The sequence below is a fragment of the Syngnathus floridae genome, chromosome 18, assembly GCF_059516105.1.
Source record: "Syngnathus floridae isolate MCC-2025c chromosome 18, RoL_Sflo_1.0, whole genome shotgun sequence".
Taxonomy (NCBI): domain Eukaryota; kingdom Metazoa; phylum Chordata; class Actinopteri; order Syngnathiformes; family Syngnathidae; genus Syngnathus; species Syngnathus floridae.
In genome coordinates, this window is record NC_142430.1 from 6,566,405 (window position 1) to 6,586,219 (window position 19,815).

At 47.0% G+C, this 19,815-nt stretch overlaps 1 protein-coding gene across 24 annotated transcripts in view; it reads right to left on the minus strand.

The window, feature by feature from the left end:
* Window positions 1-144: 144 nt before the first annotated feature.
* The window catches only part of LOC148382617 (ankyrin-3-like), a 41,332-nt gene continuing 21,661 nt past the window's right edge, over window positions 145-19,815 (minus strand). For 12 of the 24 annotated variants that reach the window (XM_088360539.1, XM_088360544.1, XM_088360543.1 and 9 more), the window contains 22 exons: window positions 19,250-19,474; window positions 18,733-18,831; window positions 17,592-17,746; window positions 17,320-17,531; window positions 17,045-17,252; window positions 16,882-16,978; window positions 16,587-16,815; window positions 16,394-16,519; window positions 16,102-16,224; window positions 15,603-15,629; window positions 15,259-15,340; window positions 8,524-14,313; window positions 6,705-6,779; window positions 5,832-5,963; window positions 5,614-5,757; window positions 2,719-3,235; window positions 2,551-2,647; window positions 2,339-2,479; window positions 2,067-2,150; window positions 1,843-1,995; window positions 1,392-1,437; window positions 145-1,299 (listed from right to left, as the gene is read on the minus strand). In XM_088360539.1, coding sequence (XP_088216665.1) covers window positions 1,417-1,437; window positions 1,843-1,995; window positions 2,067-2,150; window positions 2,339-2,479; window positions 2,551-2,647; window positions 2,719-3,235; window positions 5,614-5,757; window positions 5,832-5,963; window positions 6,705-6,779; window positions 8,524-14,313; window positions 15,259-15,340; window positions 15,603-15,629; window positions 16,102-16,224; window positions 16,394-16,519; window positions 16,587-16,815; window positions 16,882-16,978; window positions 17,045-17,252; window positions 17,320-17,531; window positions 17,592-17,746; window positions 18,733-18,831; window positions 19,250-19,474 — 8,737 coding nt within the window. In that variant the 3' untranslated portion in view covers window positions 145-1,299; window positions 1,392-1,416. The other 12 variants (XM_088360554.1, XM_088360553.1, XM_088360547.1 and 9 more) reach the window with 8 other exon arrangements.

Genomic DNA, 19,815 nt, shown 5'->3' on the forward strand with positions numbered 1-19,815 from the left:
CACTTCTGTCCACTAGATGGCGACATAACGGTCCAAAAATCCCACATTAAGACTTACCTGTTTTTTTAAATATTATATACATATATAAATATAGGTCAGGTCGATGGACAGAATGAGCATAAACACATCATCAACAGAGGTTTCCATTTTGAACACAATTTATTTTTGTTCTGCTTAAATAATGTCTCGGGATCATCCAGTGTAGGCTATGTTGGTGATGGTGTCATACATGTCGATTTATCAATCATCAGGGAAGGTTAAAGATGCTTTCCGAATGCAGTTTTTAAAAAAAAAACAATAAAAGCTTCACGCAGGAACGTAAAGATGATTGTTTTTTTTAAACAGTGTTAAAGTACCAGTAAAAAGACGTACATTTGGAGTATGCAGGTAAAAATGTGATTATCTCTTTTTGTGTTAGTTAAATAAAAATTCATGTCGGGCAGCACGGTGGAGTAGTGGTAAGCATGACTGCCTCACAGTTCTGAAGTTTGCATGTTCTTCCTCTCACATTCCAAAAAAAAACATGCATGTTAGCTTCATCGAACACTTGAAATTGTGAATACTCGTCGACATGTGCCCGGCGACCGATCCGGGGTGTACTTCCCCAAAAGTCAGCGTTGATAAGCTCCAGTTACCCAAACGAGCGTGCTATGCAAAATGGATGGATGGATAATCCGAATAATAAAAAAAGCGCAAGAAAGAAGCTTTGCATTATTATTTTTCTCATCATCATTATTGCAAAGACAAAGTATGTGCTCATTGTTGCAGCCGCTCCGAATGTGTTCCAGTGCTTCAGATTAAGCGAGGGGCGAGAATTAAAGATGAATTAAAAAAAAAAAAAAAAAAAAACACAGTGGCCTCACATGCAGTCCACACACACACACAGCAGAGAAGTCTCCTTGCCACACACACTTGTTTTTCGTCGAGTCCAAGCTTCCTATCGGTGCATAAACGAGTTTGTGAAGCGATTGTTTCATCCGGTGTTTAAAAAAAAAAAAAATCATCACCACACCGTCAGGTTCCAGGTGGAAACGTGACCAAGTAAGGCGTCCCGCTGGTCAAGATGAGAGCATCCGTGAGTTTTTTGGTCTCTCCCGTCAGTCCGGAAAAAGGTTCTTCGAGTGTGTCGACATGCTCGTTCATGCCAAACTGAAAAAGTTTTGTCCTGCTTGGGTGTAAAGAAAAAAAAAAACAAATCGTGCCATTGTTGTACATGACCGGACGCCACCCGTTTTGTTCGTTTTCCCTCCAAGCTCGAGTGTGGTGGGTGAGTGAGTGGTGACGTCACTGGCAGCGGACCTAAAAATGTTAATTAAAAAAAAAAGTTAATTACAGCTTAGAACTTGTATCCCTTCAATTGCATATTGATTATTTATTTTTAGCCAACCTACCAGGGTGCTTTGGGAGACGCTGCCGTTACGAGTGACTCTTCTTTCCCTGTTCCCGATTGGATAGGAGGAAACAGGCCCAATCAGAGACGCACACAAAAAAAAAAGACAGAAAAAGTTAGTATAGTTGTCTTGATCAGGCTTGACGTAAGCCAACACAAAGCTAGAAGCTCACGTTGCTACTGCGGGTAACGTTTTGCAATTGCTAATGTTAGTCGAGTTCAAAGAGGAAACGCACAACAGCACTGCAAAAACGCGCTACGCTACTAGCATCAAAAGCACAACGGACACCTACATGTTTCGACACACACAACAATACAATAAAAACACTCGTGGAAAATATCACAAATGTCTTTTGTCGCCACCTACTGGCCATGACAAACAATGCATGACTGTAGAAAACCCCAATATTGTAAGTACTAGCACACACAAGCTACGTCATGAACACGGCAACCTTGTGGCCCTGCCGGGAACGTTTGCCCCGCCTCTTGCCCTTCCCCACTACGGCGCTGCCGCTCGGCGCTACGGCAACAACGGCACCCGCTTCCTCGCCAACCTCGTCCTTTTGCTCTGAGCCAACCACGCGGCGCACCACCTTTCTGATCACCTGCGTGAGTAGACGGGAGAGTGAAAACTTGGACGTCCGTGACTGTGGAGTGAAAAAAACGAAGCTGTTACTTTTCGAGTGACCAGATTGCCGTCGCTGTCAGTGAACTGCTCCTCTGTCACCGACTCCCCGGGAACATTCCGAGCCTCCTCTCCCTGGAGGAGCCGAGTGGGAAGGTCAGAAAGATGCGTCTAGACTCTTAGTTGCCATGCCAACACAAATTTCTTTTTGACAATTGGTTTGACTTACTAGCTGAAATCATGCCACACACAAATTCGACCACAAAGTCCAAACTTGGTCACACAATGACCTCCTGAGGGTCCACACAGCAGAGGTCACACACCTTCAGTATAACCCGCCTGCGAAACACCCTTGTGGTTACAGTGGTCTCCTCAGAGCTGGACTCTTCTGCTTCCAACTCTTCCTCCACTTCCTCCTCATCATCATCATCAAAGACATGCTCACACTGGACATTTTGCGCCCACTACGAGCGACATTTTAAAGATGTTCATTGGCGCCCCACTTGGAGTTCCCTGATATGGTGTGAGTTGTCACCTGGACTTTACGAGCCGACCGGTCGCCTCCTTGCTCCTCTTCTTCTTTCTTGCTGCTCGGAGCTGGTTGTTCCAACGAGTCGACCAGACTATCAGGACTGGAGAAAGATGTACCGTTATAGGTAGTATAGCATTACAGTAGTACTAAGCTAGCATATAGCGCCCGCACCTGCCCTCCTCGACGGCGTGGCTGGGCTCCGCCGTCGCTTCATCTACGGCAGCTACCGTGTCGCTTTCGCTCCAGCCTGGAAGTGAGCAAAAGTCTTTTTCTGCCTGCCGCACTTGCTCCAGGATGGCATGCACCTTCTCCTCCGTCATCTCCTCGTCCTCCAGGCCTTCCTCCTCCAGTTTGATGTCCTCCAGGAGACTCTGCAGCCTCTCCTGGGTCATCTCATCCTCCTCATCCTCCTCTTCCGGGCGCCCTCCTTGCCTCTCATAGGGGGCGTAAGCGCCCTCAAACATGGTTCGCCGCTGAGCCGCCCTTCTGTCGTTGTCGGGCGACTCGCTGGTGTCCTCCACGCGCACCAAGGGGGGGTTGCCCACCAGGGGGAGCTCACTAGGCCTGCTAGGGGAGTCTACTACGACATCGCCGCCTTTGCGGAAAAAGTCGTCGGAGCACAGCGGGGTGGGGGGAGCGCAGTTGAGCTCAGGGGGGGTTCGCAGCTCCGCGTCTATTTGGTGGTATCCTGCGTGGATGGCAGGAGGACAGGAGGGTTAGCGTGGAGGGAGGGGGAGCGGGGAGGGTCGGAAGATGGGGATGGAAAAAGGGAGGTAAGTGTGATGAAGGTCATGAAATGATGGGGCGCTTGTTCAAAAGCCACACAAAGCATGTCACTTAGAAATGTGCTTACTTTTTAAATAAAACTTTTTTTTCCACCCTGAAGATAAAATAACAATAATCCAGAATGACAAAAAAAATTCACGTAAAAATTAAGTACATTTCTAGGTGACCCCCAAACTGTTGGCAGTTTGCAACAAATTTCCTGGTGACCCAAAACTAAAATAAATAAAAGGGGTTGCCCAATTTGCACACAATGGCTTGATGCATCCAGATGAGTAGGCGGATTAGGTTAATAAGCAAATCGGGTCTAGATGTAGACCTCGGGGACCGAATGGTCTCGCTTGAAGTGAGGTGGCACGCCTGGAGGGAGGGGGGAAGGTGGGGAGGAGGAAGAAGCAGGGTGAGGAGGAGGTGGAGGAGGAGGAGGGAGGGAGGAGAAAGGGGGAGGAGGCGAAGGGTAGGAGAGGGATGAGGAGAAAGGGGGAGGAGGAGAAGGGAAAGAGAAGGCAGAAGGAGGACGAGAGAAGGTAGGGGAGCAGTGGAGGGGGCTGCAGGGCGAGGAGGGAAGCGCGGGGGAGTACGGGAGTTCATCCAGGTGGGGCAAGACTGGTGCGACGGGGAGGAGGTAGACAGGCGGGGAGGAGGGGGGTGAGGACAAGCTGAAGACAGAGGGAGGAGAAGAAGGAGGGGAAGAGAAGAACAAAGAGGTGGTGGGAGGGACACTGCAAGAGGAAGAAGAAATGGAGGGGACGTCGTCGTGAGACGTTTGGGGACACGGGGCCAGCGTGGGAGAGCTGAGAGGTTTCGGAGCTGATTTCAAGCGGCACACAAACACGACGAATAAAAAATGGACACAAAATAGCAATGTTAAAATGAGGATGAAAAGACAGCAAACAAACAGGAAGTGAAGGATGAACACTTGATCATGTGATCAAGATTGACTCTACTGTATCATCAATTTTATATTGTAATCTTTAAAACAGTTTGATTTCTGAATAAATTATTTTTTTGTTTTATTGTTTACTAATTCTAACATATTTACAGGAATTGACCAGCGCAGTGAAATAACTAGGACCGATTAGAATGAATAAAGGAAAACCTTTGCTGTAATCAATTTGGTAATGATTTGCAGTGTGGCATCTATTCTGCAGTCGGTGCATTGCGAGTGCAGTGTGGGAATTTATCTTAGGGGGGGCCGGGGGGGGGGTTAAGGGCGCCGACTCAGGGATTCTTTGCAGGAGTTAGTCTGAGGAAGAGGAGGATTAGGAGGGCCGGCCTCGGAGAGGATGAAGCTGGGAGGAAGCGAGGAGATGACGTCTTCACACACTCTAAGGAGGTGGGAAAAAAAAAACGGCGACGCCTTTTCAACGCGTGTTGGAAAAGACGTCGGAGTTAGTCTGAGGAGTTAGTCTTTTAACTCATCGCTGCCGCCATCCCGACCTCCGACCTCCACGCGGGACCACAATAGTTGCCGAGTCATGAAACGTGTCATCCGCGTGGTGTGTCGGCGGCAGTGAAGCGGTGGCAGAGGAAAGAGAGAAAGGTAGGGGGGGGGGAGTGCCAGCAAAATAATGATGTCTTTGGTAAAAATAATAATACAGTAAAGCCCCGCCGCAAATAGAATACCGGCGAGGATTTTACCGTATTAAAAACGCAAAACTGGTGTGAGTATACACAAGTCATGCTCACCAATCAAAGAACACAGCAAAAAGATGCATCAACACATTTTCTGTCATATCAACTCATCGTCAACATGCACCACTGTGAACATTGAAATTCATATTTGAAAAAATTAATAACCACTATGAACGAGTGCCAATTCTTGTCTTGCTAAAGTTCCACTTTCTGTGCCAATAATGGCCATGGCCCAATTTTTTAATAATGTATGAATTATATAATTGAGCAGACTAGACTGTCTTATTTTTTTGAAACAAGAAAACATGGCAGTGGACATTCTAGTGCCATTTTTGGGCTAAAAACTTTGCTGACTCAACCCGGCGGCGTGATTGGCTGGAACGATTCGGGCGTGTCCGGCTGAGGCAGAGAGAGCAGGTGAGGAGCGGTGAAGGAAGGGGAAGGCGATGGATAGACTAAAAGGCCTGATTTACTACAGATTAGCACATGCAAAAACGGGCGCTACCTTGACAGCGCATGCTAACTGATTATCGACTGTTAAAAGTGTGTGTGAGCACCTTCAATTTAGCGCCCGCCATTTTTGGGGTTTTAGTAAATCAGGCCGTAAAAGAGTAAAAAGTGTAGGAGCTAGGGTGGACAACAATTTACCATCGCACTGATCCGGGATTACTGCGTTATCATCGGCAAAGCAGCGAGTGCCTGAAATGTTACCGTAGTCAAATATGGGCCCTTCCAGCAAAGTCACAATATCCAAGCGATTGATCTTATTCAGCACCGCCGTTAAAGTGTCCGCTGGAGAGAAGAGGACAGAAGGGATCTTAAGAACTTGGGACACCACGACACAGATGACGGCGCCCTCGTCTTACTTGTGGCGTTTTTACCGTCCCTGTGCACCCATTTTTTTAGCAGCATGAAGCTCTGCGCCGTCAGGGAGTTTGGGTTCTCCACTCGGATGGAGTTGATCTCCTCCACTGAGAAGTCCAGCTCCCGGGCCAGCTCTGAAACACATGCGGCAAAAGCTTTCAGCAGAGGAGCTCGATGGCGACTTAAATCACGACCGGTAGTAAATTCAAGGTGGGGAGAACACGGTGTTCACTTGTTGACTGCGGCACTGCACATTAAAAATGGATCACAAGTGCGGGCCAGACGGGCGTGCCCTAAATGGAGCACATGCACAGGGGGGGCGTGGGCCGATGCTGCAGTGCAGGTGGTCTGGCTTGAGCTGGGCTGCAGAGACCACGCCCTGAATGCCTCGTGTGCAACATGAGAGTGGCATCATTGCATTTTTCCTGATTTAATGTCAACATTATAAATAAGGGTGGGAAAAGTACACAAATTTGAAGTATAATAAATGATAAGAAAAAATATTTAACATTTTATTATTCTATTCATTATTTTTTTATTATTCTATTATTCTTTAATTTATTTCATTTTATTTATTATTATTAAGTATAATCAATGATAAGGAAAAAATTTTAACATTTTAATATTCTATTAATTATTTTGTAAATTAGAATTCCATTTTTCCACATCTGAAAATGTCCTGGCTCATCTGTACAATTTAAAAGTCTAATAACGCCCTCGTGCATCAAATTTGACCCGCCCATGTCTGGTAAAGATCCTCACATGATGACACCACACCATTGCAGCACATGTCGCTTTTTTTTTTACTTCACCAAGCATCCACTAGGTGTCAGTAGACACCACAGAACAAATACTTGAGTCATGTATGGACTCACCCGTCCAGCTGAGTCCCAGATGGTCAGCGACAATGGCCATGCGGAGGTCCGTCCTCTCGCAGGGACTCTGAGGACCTAAAACCGGGCAGTGCAGCACAAAAAATAATTAGAAATTGCAGCTGGATGAATAAATTTAACAAAAAAGAGAATGCTGAGAATGAGACGACACACAAAGGCGCTCTGGTGAGTAGTTGTAGTGTTGGTGGGTAAAACTAAGAAGACTAATTTGAGCTCAACTTTTCTGGCCAAACTATTCTCAATCCCTTTCAGTTCAAGAGTAGACACCCCATGATATTTATTATGATGCATAATCCATGCATGTGAGGCCAGAAAAGCACTTAGGGTGTAACGTCGGCTAATATCGTTAGTAGTTAAGTTTCACATCACAAACCATCAGGCAACATTCCCCCGGCTGACGAAAGCAACTACCGGCCGGCGCTTGACATCAGGAGGCTGAACTCACGCAAAGTGCCCGATTGTCAAGTTGGGGTCGATGAATTGTTTTCGTAGTGCACCCAAGAGTCCAAACATCACCAAGACCAGGCAAGCAGACTTAAACCGACACAATCTGACAAATCATCCGACAAATTGACTTCTTTGTATTTGATTGAGAAGGCTAGAACTGAAAACCTTGACAACTTAAAAGAAAGACTCCAGACCTTCCACTACAATATCAAGAACAGAACTCACCCTGTGCAGGGCTTCATCAGACAACACAAGGATGACACAAACAAGTGAACGCTACACAACAAGAGCACCCACAACAGCTACATGCATAAGAGAAGATACACAAGGTGTTTACAAAAAGTTTACAAACTAGTCGTGTTTGCCGTGACGGGAATCGTGATCAAGCTCACTCCCTTCATCCTTCTGCTCCTCCCACTCGAGTGTCGGCCTACTCTTCCTCCCGCTTGGACGCTCAACCTCAGCTCTCTGGGTGCTACCAGAGGGTGTGGATGTGGTGCCAGTGGTGCCGATGCAGGTGGAGCTAGCGGTGCGTGCAGGGCAGAAACATCTAGAAGCTCGTCTAGATGGTTCTGAAAAGGACGTGTTCCTGCAGTTCTCTCGGTCTTCAATGGAAGGGGATGCCTGGTTCTGACTTTTGTTCAGATTCCTTGGGAATGGTTGGGTCCAGAAAGTAACCTATCGATATGTCCTTTGCTTGAGTGTTAATATGAATCTTAATTCTGTGAGTCTCCAATGGTTTTCACGACTGGGATTTTAGATCAAGAAAATCAATTCTGTCAAAACCTGGACTTGCATATGTCTCTGGATTCTGTGCTTCTTAATGCTACATTTGTAAAAATGAATAAATAAGGGTAATATCAATACCAGAAACCTAAAACTGCCCATCTGTGATCTTAAATAAGGTGGGGGACGCTACGGGTGCTTAGTGTTTGTTGATCGGTCACTTCTTGAGAAGGTGCGGAGGGAGAATTTGGGCTACCCAAATCCTTGAAAGTGTCCAAAAGTTTGTCCAAAGGACTTGTGTCATTTATAAAATAATCTGTTAGATAATTCGAGCAATTTGCATAGTTTACAAGATCCGAATTTGAACCTGAAGCTATGATATTAAAATCATCTAAAGTGCTTGGACAGTCCAAATGACTTTCAGTCATTTTATCAGATGTTCTGAATGTGGTGAATTTGGTGTTGGTGGTTGTGTCTCTGCCAGCGGCGTTTGGTATTTCTAACGGGACCGTAGTCGCCTGTACAGGGACTTGAGGGAAAACTACAGGGACACACATGGGGTCTTGATCGCTGTCGTCTACCTCTGTGTCCCTGACCCTGTACTTGCCCGCGGCGTAGGAATGCTCACCAATTTGAAAAAACTGGAGCCTCTCCTCCACCATGTCCCTCTTGCTCATGTCAATCGCACCACTGCGCGTCATCTCAAACATCTTTCCCTCGTGGAACGGGAAGGGGTTGGGCTCACTGGTCGGTGTGCTATCGTCCGTCGGAGTACGAGCAGTGGTGCTGTCAGGCGTGGTGGCCTGAGATTGCTCGTCGACGGCTCGTCCGAAAGGCTTTGGCTCACCGTTGCTGGCCTGCGTTCCTTCCATGTCGACGATATCTTCTTCAGCGCCTTTACTCGGCCAGGGGTCAAAGTCCAACCCTTTGGTCGCAACAGTCTTGAAAGGTGAATTGAACTCCTCTTCTAACTTATAGCTAAAGTATGTATCTGAAAATCCTTCTTTAGCTGAAAGTTTCTGTCCATTCATTTCAACGCTGTCTTTTGGAACATCATTCCCACCATCTGATGGTATGTCTTTCTGGTCCTTCAGACATTCTTCTGGAGTTTTCTCCTCTTCAATAACTTCTAGTTTAGTTTGAGGAAAAGAGCGGTCTAAGGGCCTGAAAGAGTCCGTCGCCCAGACATCTCGTCTGCTGTCCAGACCGGCTAAGGATTTCAGGTCGGCTTGTTCGTACATACCATCGTCCTCATCTTGAAGGTCGTACCCATCTAGGGAGTCTATCTCTGTGGCGTCAGTGTCGTGAGAAAATTCAGCTGTTGTGGCTAGCGAACAGTCCGTTATGGACTGGTCGTTTCCATTTTGTTCACATTCATAGTCCTCCCCGTTGCCGTTGGAGCCATTGGAACCGTTCGAACCGTTCGAACCGTTGATTCCAAGCAGAGGTTCATTGTTGTTTCCATTTTTGTCATGTTTTTTCTGGTTTTCCTTCTCCCTCCTCTTTTGGTCCTCTTCCCAAGGAGCTTTGAAAGTAAATTTCTTGGAGGGAATCGGGTGAAAGACTGACTCTTCATCAGCGTCATCGTCACCATTGGATTGACTGTCGTCCACCTCAGGCGGCACTGGGGAGGGGGGCTGAATACGTATGATTGGTTCAATCAGCATCTTCTCCTGTTCTTCCTGTAAATTCACCTCCATCATTTCTGTCTCAGTTTCTGACGAAGCACAAGAACCTTTTCTGTCTGGATCAGAAGTTTCTGAGAGGTCCAACGGCGGTGGAGGAGGAAATTCAATGTATGCAACACCTTTGTCTTTGGAGGTCTCCTGTCCAGCTTTCTCATCATATCCATTAAGGATGGAGCTATTCTCTAATCTCGGATAGTTATCGGTCATTAGCGCTTCCTGCATGTTAGCATTAGCTAAGTCAGCACTGATGCTAGTTTGGATTTCAGGTGTGGTCTTTTCAAAAGAGATGATGGCTTTTCCTTGGTCATCTTGTTCCAGTTCCTCAGGTACCTCCATGATCGGGCTGGGTTTATCTGGCATTAATTCCATAAAACCATCAGGGGTCTTGGCGGTGAGGTCATAGCTGACCTCTTCAGAGCTGGGGGTGTCTGGCGTAACGGGGCTTTTCCCTGAGCTATCTATGAATGATATCTGTTCTAGGGTGTCATCATCTGGGCTGAGGGGACCAAGTCCAGAAACTGACTTTTGTTTCGCAGCATGCAGCCCCCCTTTGGCCTCCCTTTCAGCCTGGCGGCCAACCTGAAGACTTACATAAACAGGTAACCTTTTAATGCCTTTGAAATTTTCTTTGGTTGCTGCGGCAGCTGGAGATGTTATGACTTCTTCCAGAATGTCTTTGGAACAGAGTAAGTTATTCGAATTTGAATCTTTGGGGATGTTATCAAGGATTTCAAATGTAACATTTTCATTTGTTTGGGTGGCGCTTGCCCCGAGGCTTTTACTTTTAGATAACGTGGGAATCTGTGAGGGTTTTGTTACCGGATATTTCTTCGGCGGGTCATTGTCATTAGAATTGAATGTGGTTTTTATAGGAATTTGAGTATCGGACTTTTTTCTTAAATTTTTATTTATTACGTCGTCGCTATCTATTCTTGAAACGTCTGTCGTGACTTTGTTAGCGTCGCTATCCATCTCCGGAAATGTTTTTTGTGGTGACACATTTGGGACGTTTTTGTTTGAAAACAGTTTTGGGGACTTGGGTGACGTCAAAGCGCAATCTGCTGTGTCTTCATTATTATTTTGGATTCTTTCCTCCTGTGATGTTTCAGTAACTTTTGATGGTTTTCGATCTGTAAAAAACTGGTAAACTGGGAGTTTGCTTTCCTGTAATTTCTTTACGGAAGGTTTTGGTTGAACTGGAGGGGGTGTTTTGATTGGCCGAGACTGAGATTGTTTCTGAGACTCGGATTCAAACTTCATCCTCACAGAAGTAACTTTGGATGTTGATTTTGTGTGGGAAGGAGAGGAAGGCTCAGACTCACAGGTCTTAGATTGTTGGCTTTTCTGAGGACTACTTGGCAAGCTAGAACTTTTCTTTTCAGGTAAAACTCGACCAAATGTTTTCGTAACGGAAGGATCTCCGACTTTGGTTTTACTGAACGCTTCATCCCCTGCCTTAGTTTTTTGAGGGCTGCTGCATGCTGAGCTCGGCCAGGACCTGGGTTCTTTGAGTTCTCGTCGGACAGGCTTTCTTTCAGGTGACTGAAGTTCATCGTTTAGCTTTTCTGTTTTATCACGGAAAAATTGGGAAACCTCACAGAGTTTTTCTTCCGCTTCTTTTACAGTTTGATCAACCCTGTCCTCATAGAGGAGCTTGTCCCTGCTCCTGTCATGTTTATCCTCAGTAAATCTCATCCAGACTGCATGTTTGGGGCTACCTTGTTCAGTTGAATAATGGAGCACTGTAACTTTATCAAACTGGGGTGATTCGTCTCTTTGCATAAATGTTCCTGCTTTCGGGGAGCCATCTTTTGAGGACTTGGATACAAACTCCCTTTTAGGACTGTCTTGCTGCTCAGATGTTTGGTTCCTGTCAGTCTTCATTGCCGAATCTTCTGAATCGTCTGGTTGACGTGTCGAGGATGAATCGAGTTTTTCGGAATGGAGCATTTTTTCAGCAAACCTGTAGGACTCGCCTCTGACCTCTGATAGCTCATCGTCACAGTATTCTATGGAATGCTGACTCAGCAGTTTTAGGGCCTTGTAGGAATCATCAGCTATGAGTTGAGCAGAGCTCGGCCGACTGTCCTCCTCCTGCGAAACTGGTGTATTAACACGAGATGTTTCCAGAAAATGGGGCAGGTATTCTTCAGCAATCAGTTCCTCCTCTTCCTGCTGGCTCTCATCATAATCAAGCAGTTCCTTTATAGACTCCCCTTTATAGACGTAAAGCTCAGGATGTTTCTTCGTTTCCCTGATATAAACTTCTGTGGGCTCGGATGTAGAGTGACCTTTCTCGATATGTACCTCAATTATCCGCTCGACTTTGGGTTTGGGTTTATTGTCCCTGTCGAGAAATCTCGGCGACAGCTCGTCGCCTTTGACCGAGTCTTGGTTAGCTTTATGCTCAAACAGGCCCGCCAGTTCTTTGGACGGGTCTCGACCAGACTGGAAGGCTTTCATGATGTCTCGCACTGACATGCCTTCCTCAATCCCCTCCGTGGTGTCAGGTTTATGATAGACCATTCTGGTTGTCGTGGTAATATGTGTTTCTTCTTTAAGACACATGCTCATCGAGTCCTCATCTGGAACTGTCATTTGGATGGGGGCGACTGAGCTTCCTGAAGCTGCCCCTGATTCAGTGGAAGGAAGAGCAGACACAGGCTCCTCCACAAAGAAAGGCTCATCTGAGATGCTCTGACCGTAGAGATCTTCTAACCTGGTCTCAGACACACTGGGAGGGATGGAAGCATCAGTAAATAAAGGCTTGGCTTCTGTACTTTCTGCACTCTGGGGAGCAGAGGGGGTCTTTTCACTTCTAGTCTCAAAACCGCTGTCAGATAGCGGACTCTTATCCTGCTCATGAGACAGCTCCTCTGGGGATTCGAGAATGGTGTCACCCCCTGGATAAGCCTCGGCTAGTTTGCTTAGGTCTTTCTCCGACGGAGACCTGAGCATGCCAGACACGGGCGGAGGCATTTTTAATTTGTGCTCCTGTATCGTCATGGAAGGCTTCAGAATCCGTTTTTGTTTCTCTTCCCCTTCCCTCTCCTCGTACCTGCCCTTCAACTCGGCCATTTTAGAGAGAGAGCTAGCCCCGATAGTGTTAGTTAAATAGTCGACCACTTTCGCTAAATCGAGGTCATTGCTCGACTGGTGCTTAAGTAGACGTGAGCTCTCGTCAGATAGAGCGTTTCTTCGGGCCTCCTCGATCTCATCTACGGAAAACTCCTCCCACCCATCCTCTACAATCTCCTTACTTTCATTCCCAATGTCCTTTTGTAGGATCTCGCTCACCTTCACTAAATCTTTCTTCACTTTCTCAACAAGCGTGTACGGCTCATCGTCCTCTAACTTGGTTTCACGAGGAGTGCTTACGCGTGACGTTTGGACCGTTTTGGCAGCCGTCTGTGTGTCTGTCTGTAAGATGGCTGTCATTCTCATCAGGTCTTCTTTCATGTCTGCTACATCTTTTAGTATCTCCTGGTTGGAGGCGGCGGCAGTGTGAACGATGGGCGGCGTGATGTAGGGAGGAGATTTCATCTGGGAGTTAATTTTGGAGGCTGTAACGCACGACGACATGGAGGAAGAGGGGGAGGTACGAAGGGAATCGGGAAGCGCCATTTTGAGAGAGCCTGGTCCTGGTTTAACAGGGGTCTCTGGCATGACGCTAACCAACGAGTAGACGGGTACGGTCACTGTGTTTGAGGTCACTGCAGGTACTGAGGAGGCGGCGGTAGATCTCAGAGAACTGTAAGCGGAACTTGCTGGAGCAGATCGAAGAGGGGATGACCGTGATTTAAGTGTGCCGTAGCCTGTTGCGGAATAAGAGTCGATGGCTTCATTAATGGCGGCGCTGATGCCAGATGTGGCTGCCTGGGTGGTGGCTTGAATCCTCTCTTGGAGGCTCCTCTCCGATAGGAGCCGAGAAGAAGGTGAGGAGGGCGTAGATGAGGACGAGGGATATTTGACAGGTGAAACGTTCCCATTCACCATGGACAATTCCGACGATGCAATGGTTGTCTTTCCGGTCGAGGACATCGACGACAAAGAGGTTTTCCCTCCTCGTGTTGACAGGGCTGAATCAGAAGAGGTCTTCAAAGAGGACAGGGTGGAGAGACTTTTAGCAGAGGCAGGACTTGCTGTGTCGATTTTAAAAGGCATACTCGAACTGTAGATGCTGTACGGTTTCTTTGGTGAGACGGGAGTGGTTGTGGACTTGGCCGGTACGTAACCGTTGGGTATGGCGTGAACTGGGGAGGTTCTTGACGTGTAAGGACTTTTGATAGAAGCAGGTTCTGTTGCAGATTTATATGGACTTCCAGAAGAAACAAAGGCGGGGGAAGCTTGGACAGGATACTGACCCTGCTGGATAACAGTTTTAATGGGCGATGGTATAGTCCTGTAAGACCTCACAGGGGACGAAGGGAGGATGTCGTGGGATGGTAGGTTGGTTGCTTGCAATGGAGCTCCCATGCTGGCTCCAATTGGAGAACATGCAGGTGTTGGGGAGAAGGGCCAGGACGATTTCAATGGAGAAGCAGCTGCTGAGTTGGCTGGTGAATCGGCAGCGATGACGGGACCGCCCATTCCGCCGAGTTTTGCTTGGCCAGAGGCGGTAAGAGGAGCAGTTGACCATGGGGGGTAAGGTCTGGTTGGAAAGACAGGTTTGTGAGGGTGACCAGCAGGCAGTGCTCTTGTGGCTGGTGTGCTTCTCTCAACTGCTGTTTCTTCAGCGGAATTTAATGATGGAGAAATAATGGGAAAAGAAATCAAAATGGATGTGGAGTAACCAAGAAAAATGGGAAAAGATAAGAAGATGCGGAGGAAGAAGAAGAAGAGATCAGAGGAGGGAGAGTTGGTCAGTGAAGCAGTTCTGTTATTATAGGAACAACAAACAGCAGTTTCATGAAGATATTTAGGAATTGACGGATTTCATTCAAAACTCTCTTCAGATGTTGATCTCTCAAACACTGACAACAACCACAACAAAATGGATGATTGAAATCCAAGCCCAACAAAGCAGCAAAGTAAAAAAACAGTGGCACTGAATAGGCAACGGAAAGATGGCAGGGAGGACTTCAAAAGCAGCTCCTCTTTTCCGACATGAGATGTTCAGCGTATGGATTCTGCGTCTAATTTCAAACCACTTTAAAAGTGCCTTTTATCTGTTTGGTCCCAACCGATACACAAATTTCCTTTAACGCCAGGTCAGACAAACCCTTTGCCTTTTTTTTTTCTCCCCTAAACTGACAAAATGTCCTCCAAAACTGACGTTTGGTCCATTTTGTCATGCACAGTCAATAAAAAGATGGTGACAAGCCAAACCAGCCAAACTCAAGAACCCTCCTCACATGCATGGCTCACCCACAAAAACCATAAAAAGCTTCAAAATGGGACAAACGAAAAAGTAAAGCACATGTTTCTTTGACCACCCTTGTCGACAATGAGAGAGTCAAAGAAAGAACAACCAAAAGCCGGAAGAACTCACAAGCACTGCACAACAATTCCAAAAACCAATCATGCAAAAAAAAAAAAAAAAAAGATGTACCATGTCGTAAACAAGCATGTGGACAGTGCATGTTGTGTCAAGAAGAGAAATTTTACTACAACGCCTCGGACATATGGATTTTTTTTTAATTTGGGATGTTGTTAGTGAAAATGACAAAACTCACTCAGTGCAGGCTCGGCCAGATAGCTGTAGCGCTTACGCAAGGCTAGTGAGGCAAAGGTATGACGTCGCTCGGGCTTTTCAGTCTGCAACAATAGCAAATAACACAAGTTGGCTATCAGGTGAACGCAACTTTGTCCTGACTATTTACAGATTGAGTTTTGGGATGAAACAATTTGAACGTGGAACTAATTACGTCATCTTATTACATTGGATTTAAAATTATCATGCAAAAGTCAGCATTTGGTACAAGGGAAAGTGTTACATTTCCCTTGGGGCTAGCGGGCGAGAGTAAGCCTATGCTAAGCAGAGCATGGTGGGAGGGGGGGAAGGGGGGGTGTAGTTTACCTCATCCTCGCCATCTGACTCCATTTCCTGGTTCCCAAGATGCATTGCAGAAACGGGCGGCGGGGGGCGGGGCAAGGGAGACGAGTAACATAATGGAAAAGCAGGAAGGGAGGAGGAAAACATCAGCGTGTGGAAAAAAAAAAAAAAGAGTGATTTACAGAAGCTCCAGAAGCCACTGTGGGCAAATGCAAAAAAAAAAAAAAACGACAATAAATCAAAAAGCGCCATGAGAAATTGCGAGAACATCAATCAAGTCAAGCCAGCCAAATGAAAAGTCTTTAGCCCAAAAAAAAAAAATCCAAAAGAAAAGAAAACAGCCAATGAGAAGCAACCACGGCGTACAATAAAGAACCAAGAAACATTAAGAGAAGCCTTAAACAGATAAAAGACACACTTTTGGACCTTGGATTTTTTTTTTTTACCCTAGCGCCACCGCTACTTCCCTGACGGTGAGGATGCTCATGGAAGTGAGAAGACAAAAATGATGACTTGGTCTTACCTTTCTGGTGGCGGGTAACGTGATGTTCAAGTTGCACACTGCCGTTTGCGGCATGCCTTTTGTGCTCTTACACTCTTTGAGAAAGGTGAGACGGCCGCACGGCTCCTGGCTGGGGTCTCGAACCTGCGGCCAGGGAGGAAATGTTTTTCATGCCCTGCTTTGTGTGTCCTAATTAAGTGATGAAACACGAAATGTTTAACCAAGCGGGAAATAGGATCGATTGTACACATCGGGTCAATCGATGCCTGTGAACGGCGGCCGTTTTTTTTTTTTTAAAGTGCATTCGTGGTACCTTGACGCAGAACGGCAAGCGGTTTTCTTTGAAAGCGTAGAAGTTGAGAACTAACTGCTGACCGCTTTTGGTCAGAGGAGTCAAGTTTCCGTAGCAATCCACATAAATGGGCCGACCCTCCAGGACCTGAACACACCCAGAACCGGAAGTTTATAAAAGATTCAAATACACAAGGATCCTTAAGAATAGTCACCTCAATGTCTTTGCTCCTGGCAACTTCCTCAAAGTTCTCCTGCTGCTCCAGGGTCTTGTCCACTTTGTCGTCGGTCATACAGAAGCACCTGAGCCTGGACTCCACCGGGTCGTTCATTTTGGCAAAGACGACAAACTTGGCCATGTAGGGCACGCAGATTAGCTCCCGGTATAACTGCGAGGCCAAGCCCACCGTCTCTGGGATTTGGTGGCAGTCGGCCAGCCAGAACCTGTTCAGAACCACCAAATAAGCGAATGGAAATATATGCGAGAAGAAGCCCGGCCCGGGTTCTCACCGTGCTGAAACGTTGGTTGTAAAAGACACGCAGTCGTTGACAAAGGTGAGGGGAGTCGTGCCGGTGATGTCTTCCCACTGTGCTGGCGACGTTCCACCTACAAGAGAAGGATTGGGTCTTGGGTTCGGGTACATTCCAAAAAAAACTCCTTAAACCACTTCACCTGTGATGCTGCAGAGAAGGCGGAGGCATGGTGTGCAGTCTCCTTTGTAGCCGTTGGAAAGGCCCTCGCCCGAAAGTGGCGGGACTGGGATGGTCATGGTGATGGGCTTGTGGAACTTCCTCCGTCTGGGCTCCACCGTCACGATGGGGCTGAAGGTGGCACGGTTGCCGAGGATCTTCTTCACAGTTTCGTCGGGTACCGGCTGAGCCTGAGAATCCAGATTTAGGGTATTTATTTCACGGAAAATCTGAAGGCATCTAACGTGTGAGATTTACCTGGAGGCCAACTTTGATCTTTTTGGTAAGCGCCCCCTCGGGGAAGGAGGCCTGAACCAATGGGACGCTCCGGCTGCACACAGTCCCGCCCTCGGGTCCCATCTGATGCGTTTCCTGTCTGATGCGGGACACCACGGCAAAGTACTGTGGGAAATCTTTGGTGATGATGCGGCAGATCCTCTTCCTTTGCAACTCCTCTGTACTGTCCAGTTCTAGAAGAACATCCAATGACATTACAAGAAGTGCCGTTGAAAAATCCTGAGGTATTTTACCTTCATCCATGCCGTTGAGGAGCTGGCGGAGCTCCTCGGTCTTGCAGTCGTACAGATGCTCCTTCCAGGTTTCTCCGTTCTCGCTTCGCAGAAGGATCAGTTCTCGCTCTTGTCCTCGCATGGAACCAAAGTGGGGGATCTCCACAATCACCGGCCTGGTAGGGAAACGAATCGCATATTGACTCAAGTGAGGTTCAAGGAAGATCTCAAAGTTGTTGCTCTACCATCTACACAGACTAGAGAAGCACAAAAAGTGAACGTGTGAATGGATACAGGTTCTACCGGGTGTTCAAGCCACGTTTCCACCAAGCTCTACAGTTCGGTGACATTTTAAAATCCGCTTGGCGGAAACGAGGCTTTCCATTTGTTCAATGGCACATTGAGATAAGGGAGGTCGAGGAGGAAAACCTTGGAGAAGCAAAGCATGGTCGCACAACACAAGACAAGCATGAAACCACAAGACGACAACTTCACGGCGAGAAACAGAAGAGCAGAGTGGCCACTGGAGGCTACAAAGGATGACTTTACGTGACCCAGTCTCGTTTTTTCCTTTTTGGAAAACCATCCCAAGAGTTTCAATGTAATTAATCCGACACTTACGCCTTCACAATCCCAATAGAGTGGTTTGTCTTTTCAGTCCATCCAGAAAATGGACATTGCCTACTTTACATTCATCAAAAGTCACATGCCAAAAAAAAAAAAAAAAAAAAAAGCAGTCCAGCCCAAAACAAGCCAGTCTGTGATGTCACAGGCCTTGCCAAAAAAAAAAACAATGACCTGGAAATGAAAGTAGTCAAAGTAATTTGATGGATTCCAAGCTCCAAGATGTAGTTTTAGGAAGAACGAAAAGAACGATTTTTATAAGAGGTGTATGTGACGGCTGTTTTTTTTTTCTTAACGATCATTTAAAAATAATGAATTTCACCTTCTCTCTTCTTTACATTTCGTGCTCGAATTCTTCCCAAAACTACACGCTGACTCGATGTTTGAACTGAAATTCAAGGCAGATAATGTGAAACAACCATGAGGTATCAGCCTGCTGTGTCGGGACTGGGGTGGCGGGGGCGGGCGTGGGGAAGAGCGGAGAATTATCGGGATGCTATGTTTTTTTTTTTCTTTTTTTCTCTTTCCATGTTCCTACCCAACAAATCTAGTTCCTCTGGGTCCCAGTTGCAGCACTGCGCTAACGAGGCTCTCGCCTTCATTAAGAGCTGGCGGCATTCTGGGGAGATGGAGCTTACTGCGTCATACACAAACACACAAAACACACACACACGCAACACAATTTGGGTGAGGTCAATGAACGGAGACGTTAATGAGATGTCACTTTGATGGGTGGGAGATTTTTGCACGTTGGTTGCGCAAAATTCCAGCAGATGTTCAAAGTGAGGAGGAAATGAGAAGGTGGCTTTGTGACACGTTTGAGTTAAGTTTTTTTTTTTTTACTGAATTTTAACGAACAATAAGAAATTCACGAAATGGGCTTTGGCTCTTTTTTTTTTTCTGAGGGCAAGTGTGTCTTCAAAATTTTGGAGACAAACACAGACACGCAAATGGCGGGAAATGGCGGCGGGCAGGAAGCAGAGGGAAGATGTCATCAAAGCAAAGTGCGCAAAAGCCGCTTAGCAAAAAGAAAAAAAAATAGCGGGAAGTCTCACCCCAGGAAGTGCGCTCCTGCCGGGCCCACCTCCACCAGCCGGCTAGCCAGACCTTCCCCCTCCACCATGGGGGGCGGCGACGCTAGCTTGTGCCGCTTGACCAGGCGGCAGGTGATGCGCGTGGGCGCCGTGCACTTCCTGGGCGGGATGATGATGCGCATTCCGTTGTGGCGGCTGCCTCGCATGGATCCGCCGCGGGCGTCCACCATGAAGCTCACCAGGAACCTGAAGATGAGGAGGACGATGAATACAACAGTAAATGAAGCTCATTCTTGGGGCACTGCGGTTTTATTAGTGGCAAAAAAAAAAAAAATCACTCAGTGTGTGGTGTTATTAACGTGAATACAAAGAGCACTTGGGATCTGTCCTTCAAACACGACAAAAACTCCACCACAAATCTGGAAGGACACGTGTGACGTAGGAGGAGAACAAACAGCAGCTGCTGTGAGTGGACAAAAGGGAGGGAGGGGGTGAGGAGAGTGCGGCGGATGGGGGTGGTGCGTGAGCGGAAACGACAATCCGGCTCGCGTGGCGGCGGCCGACAACAACGGGGACAAATCCAATCA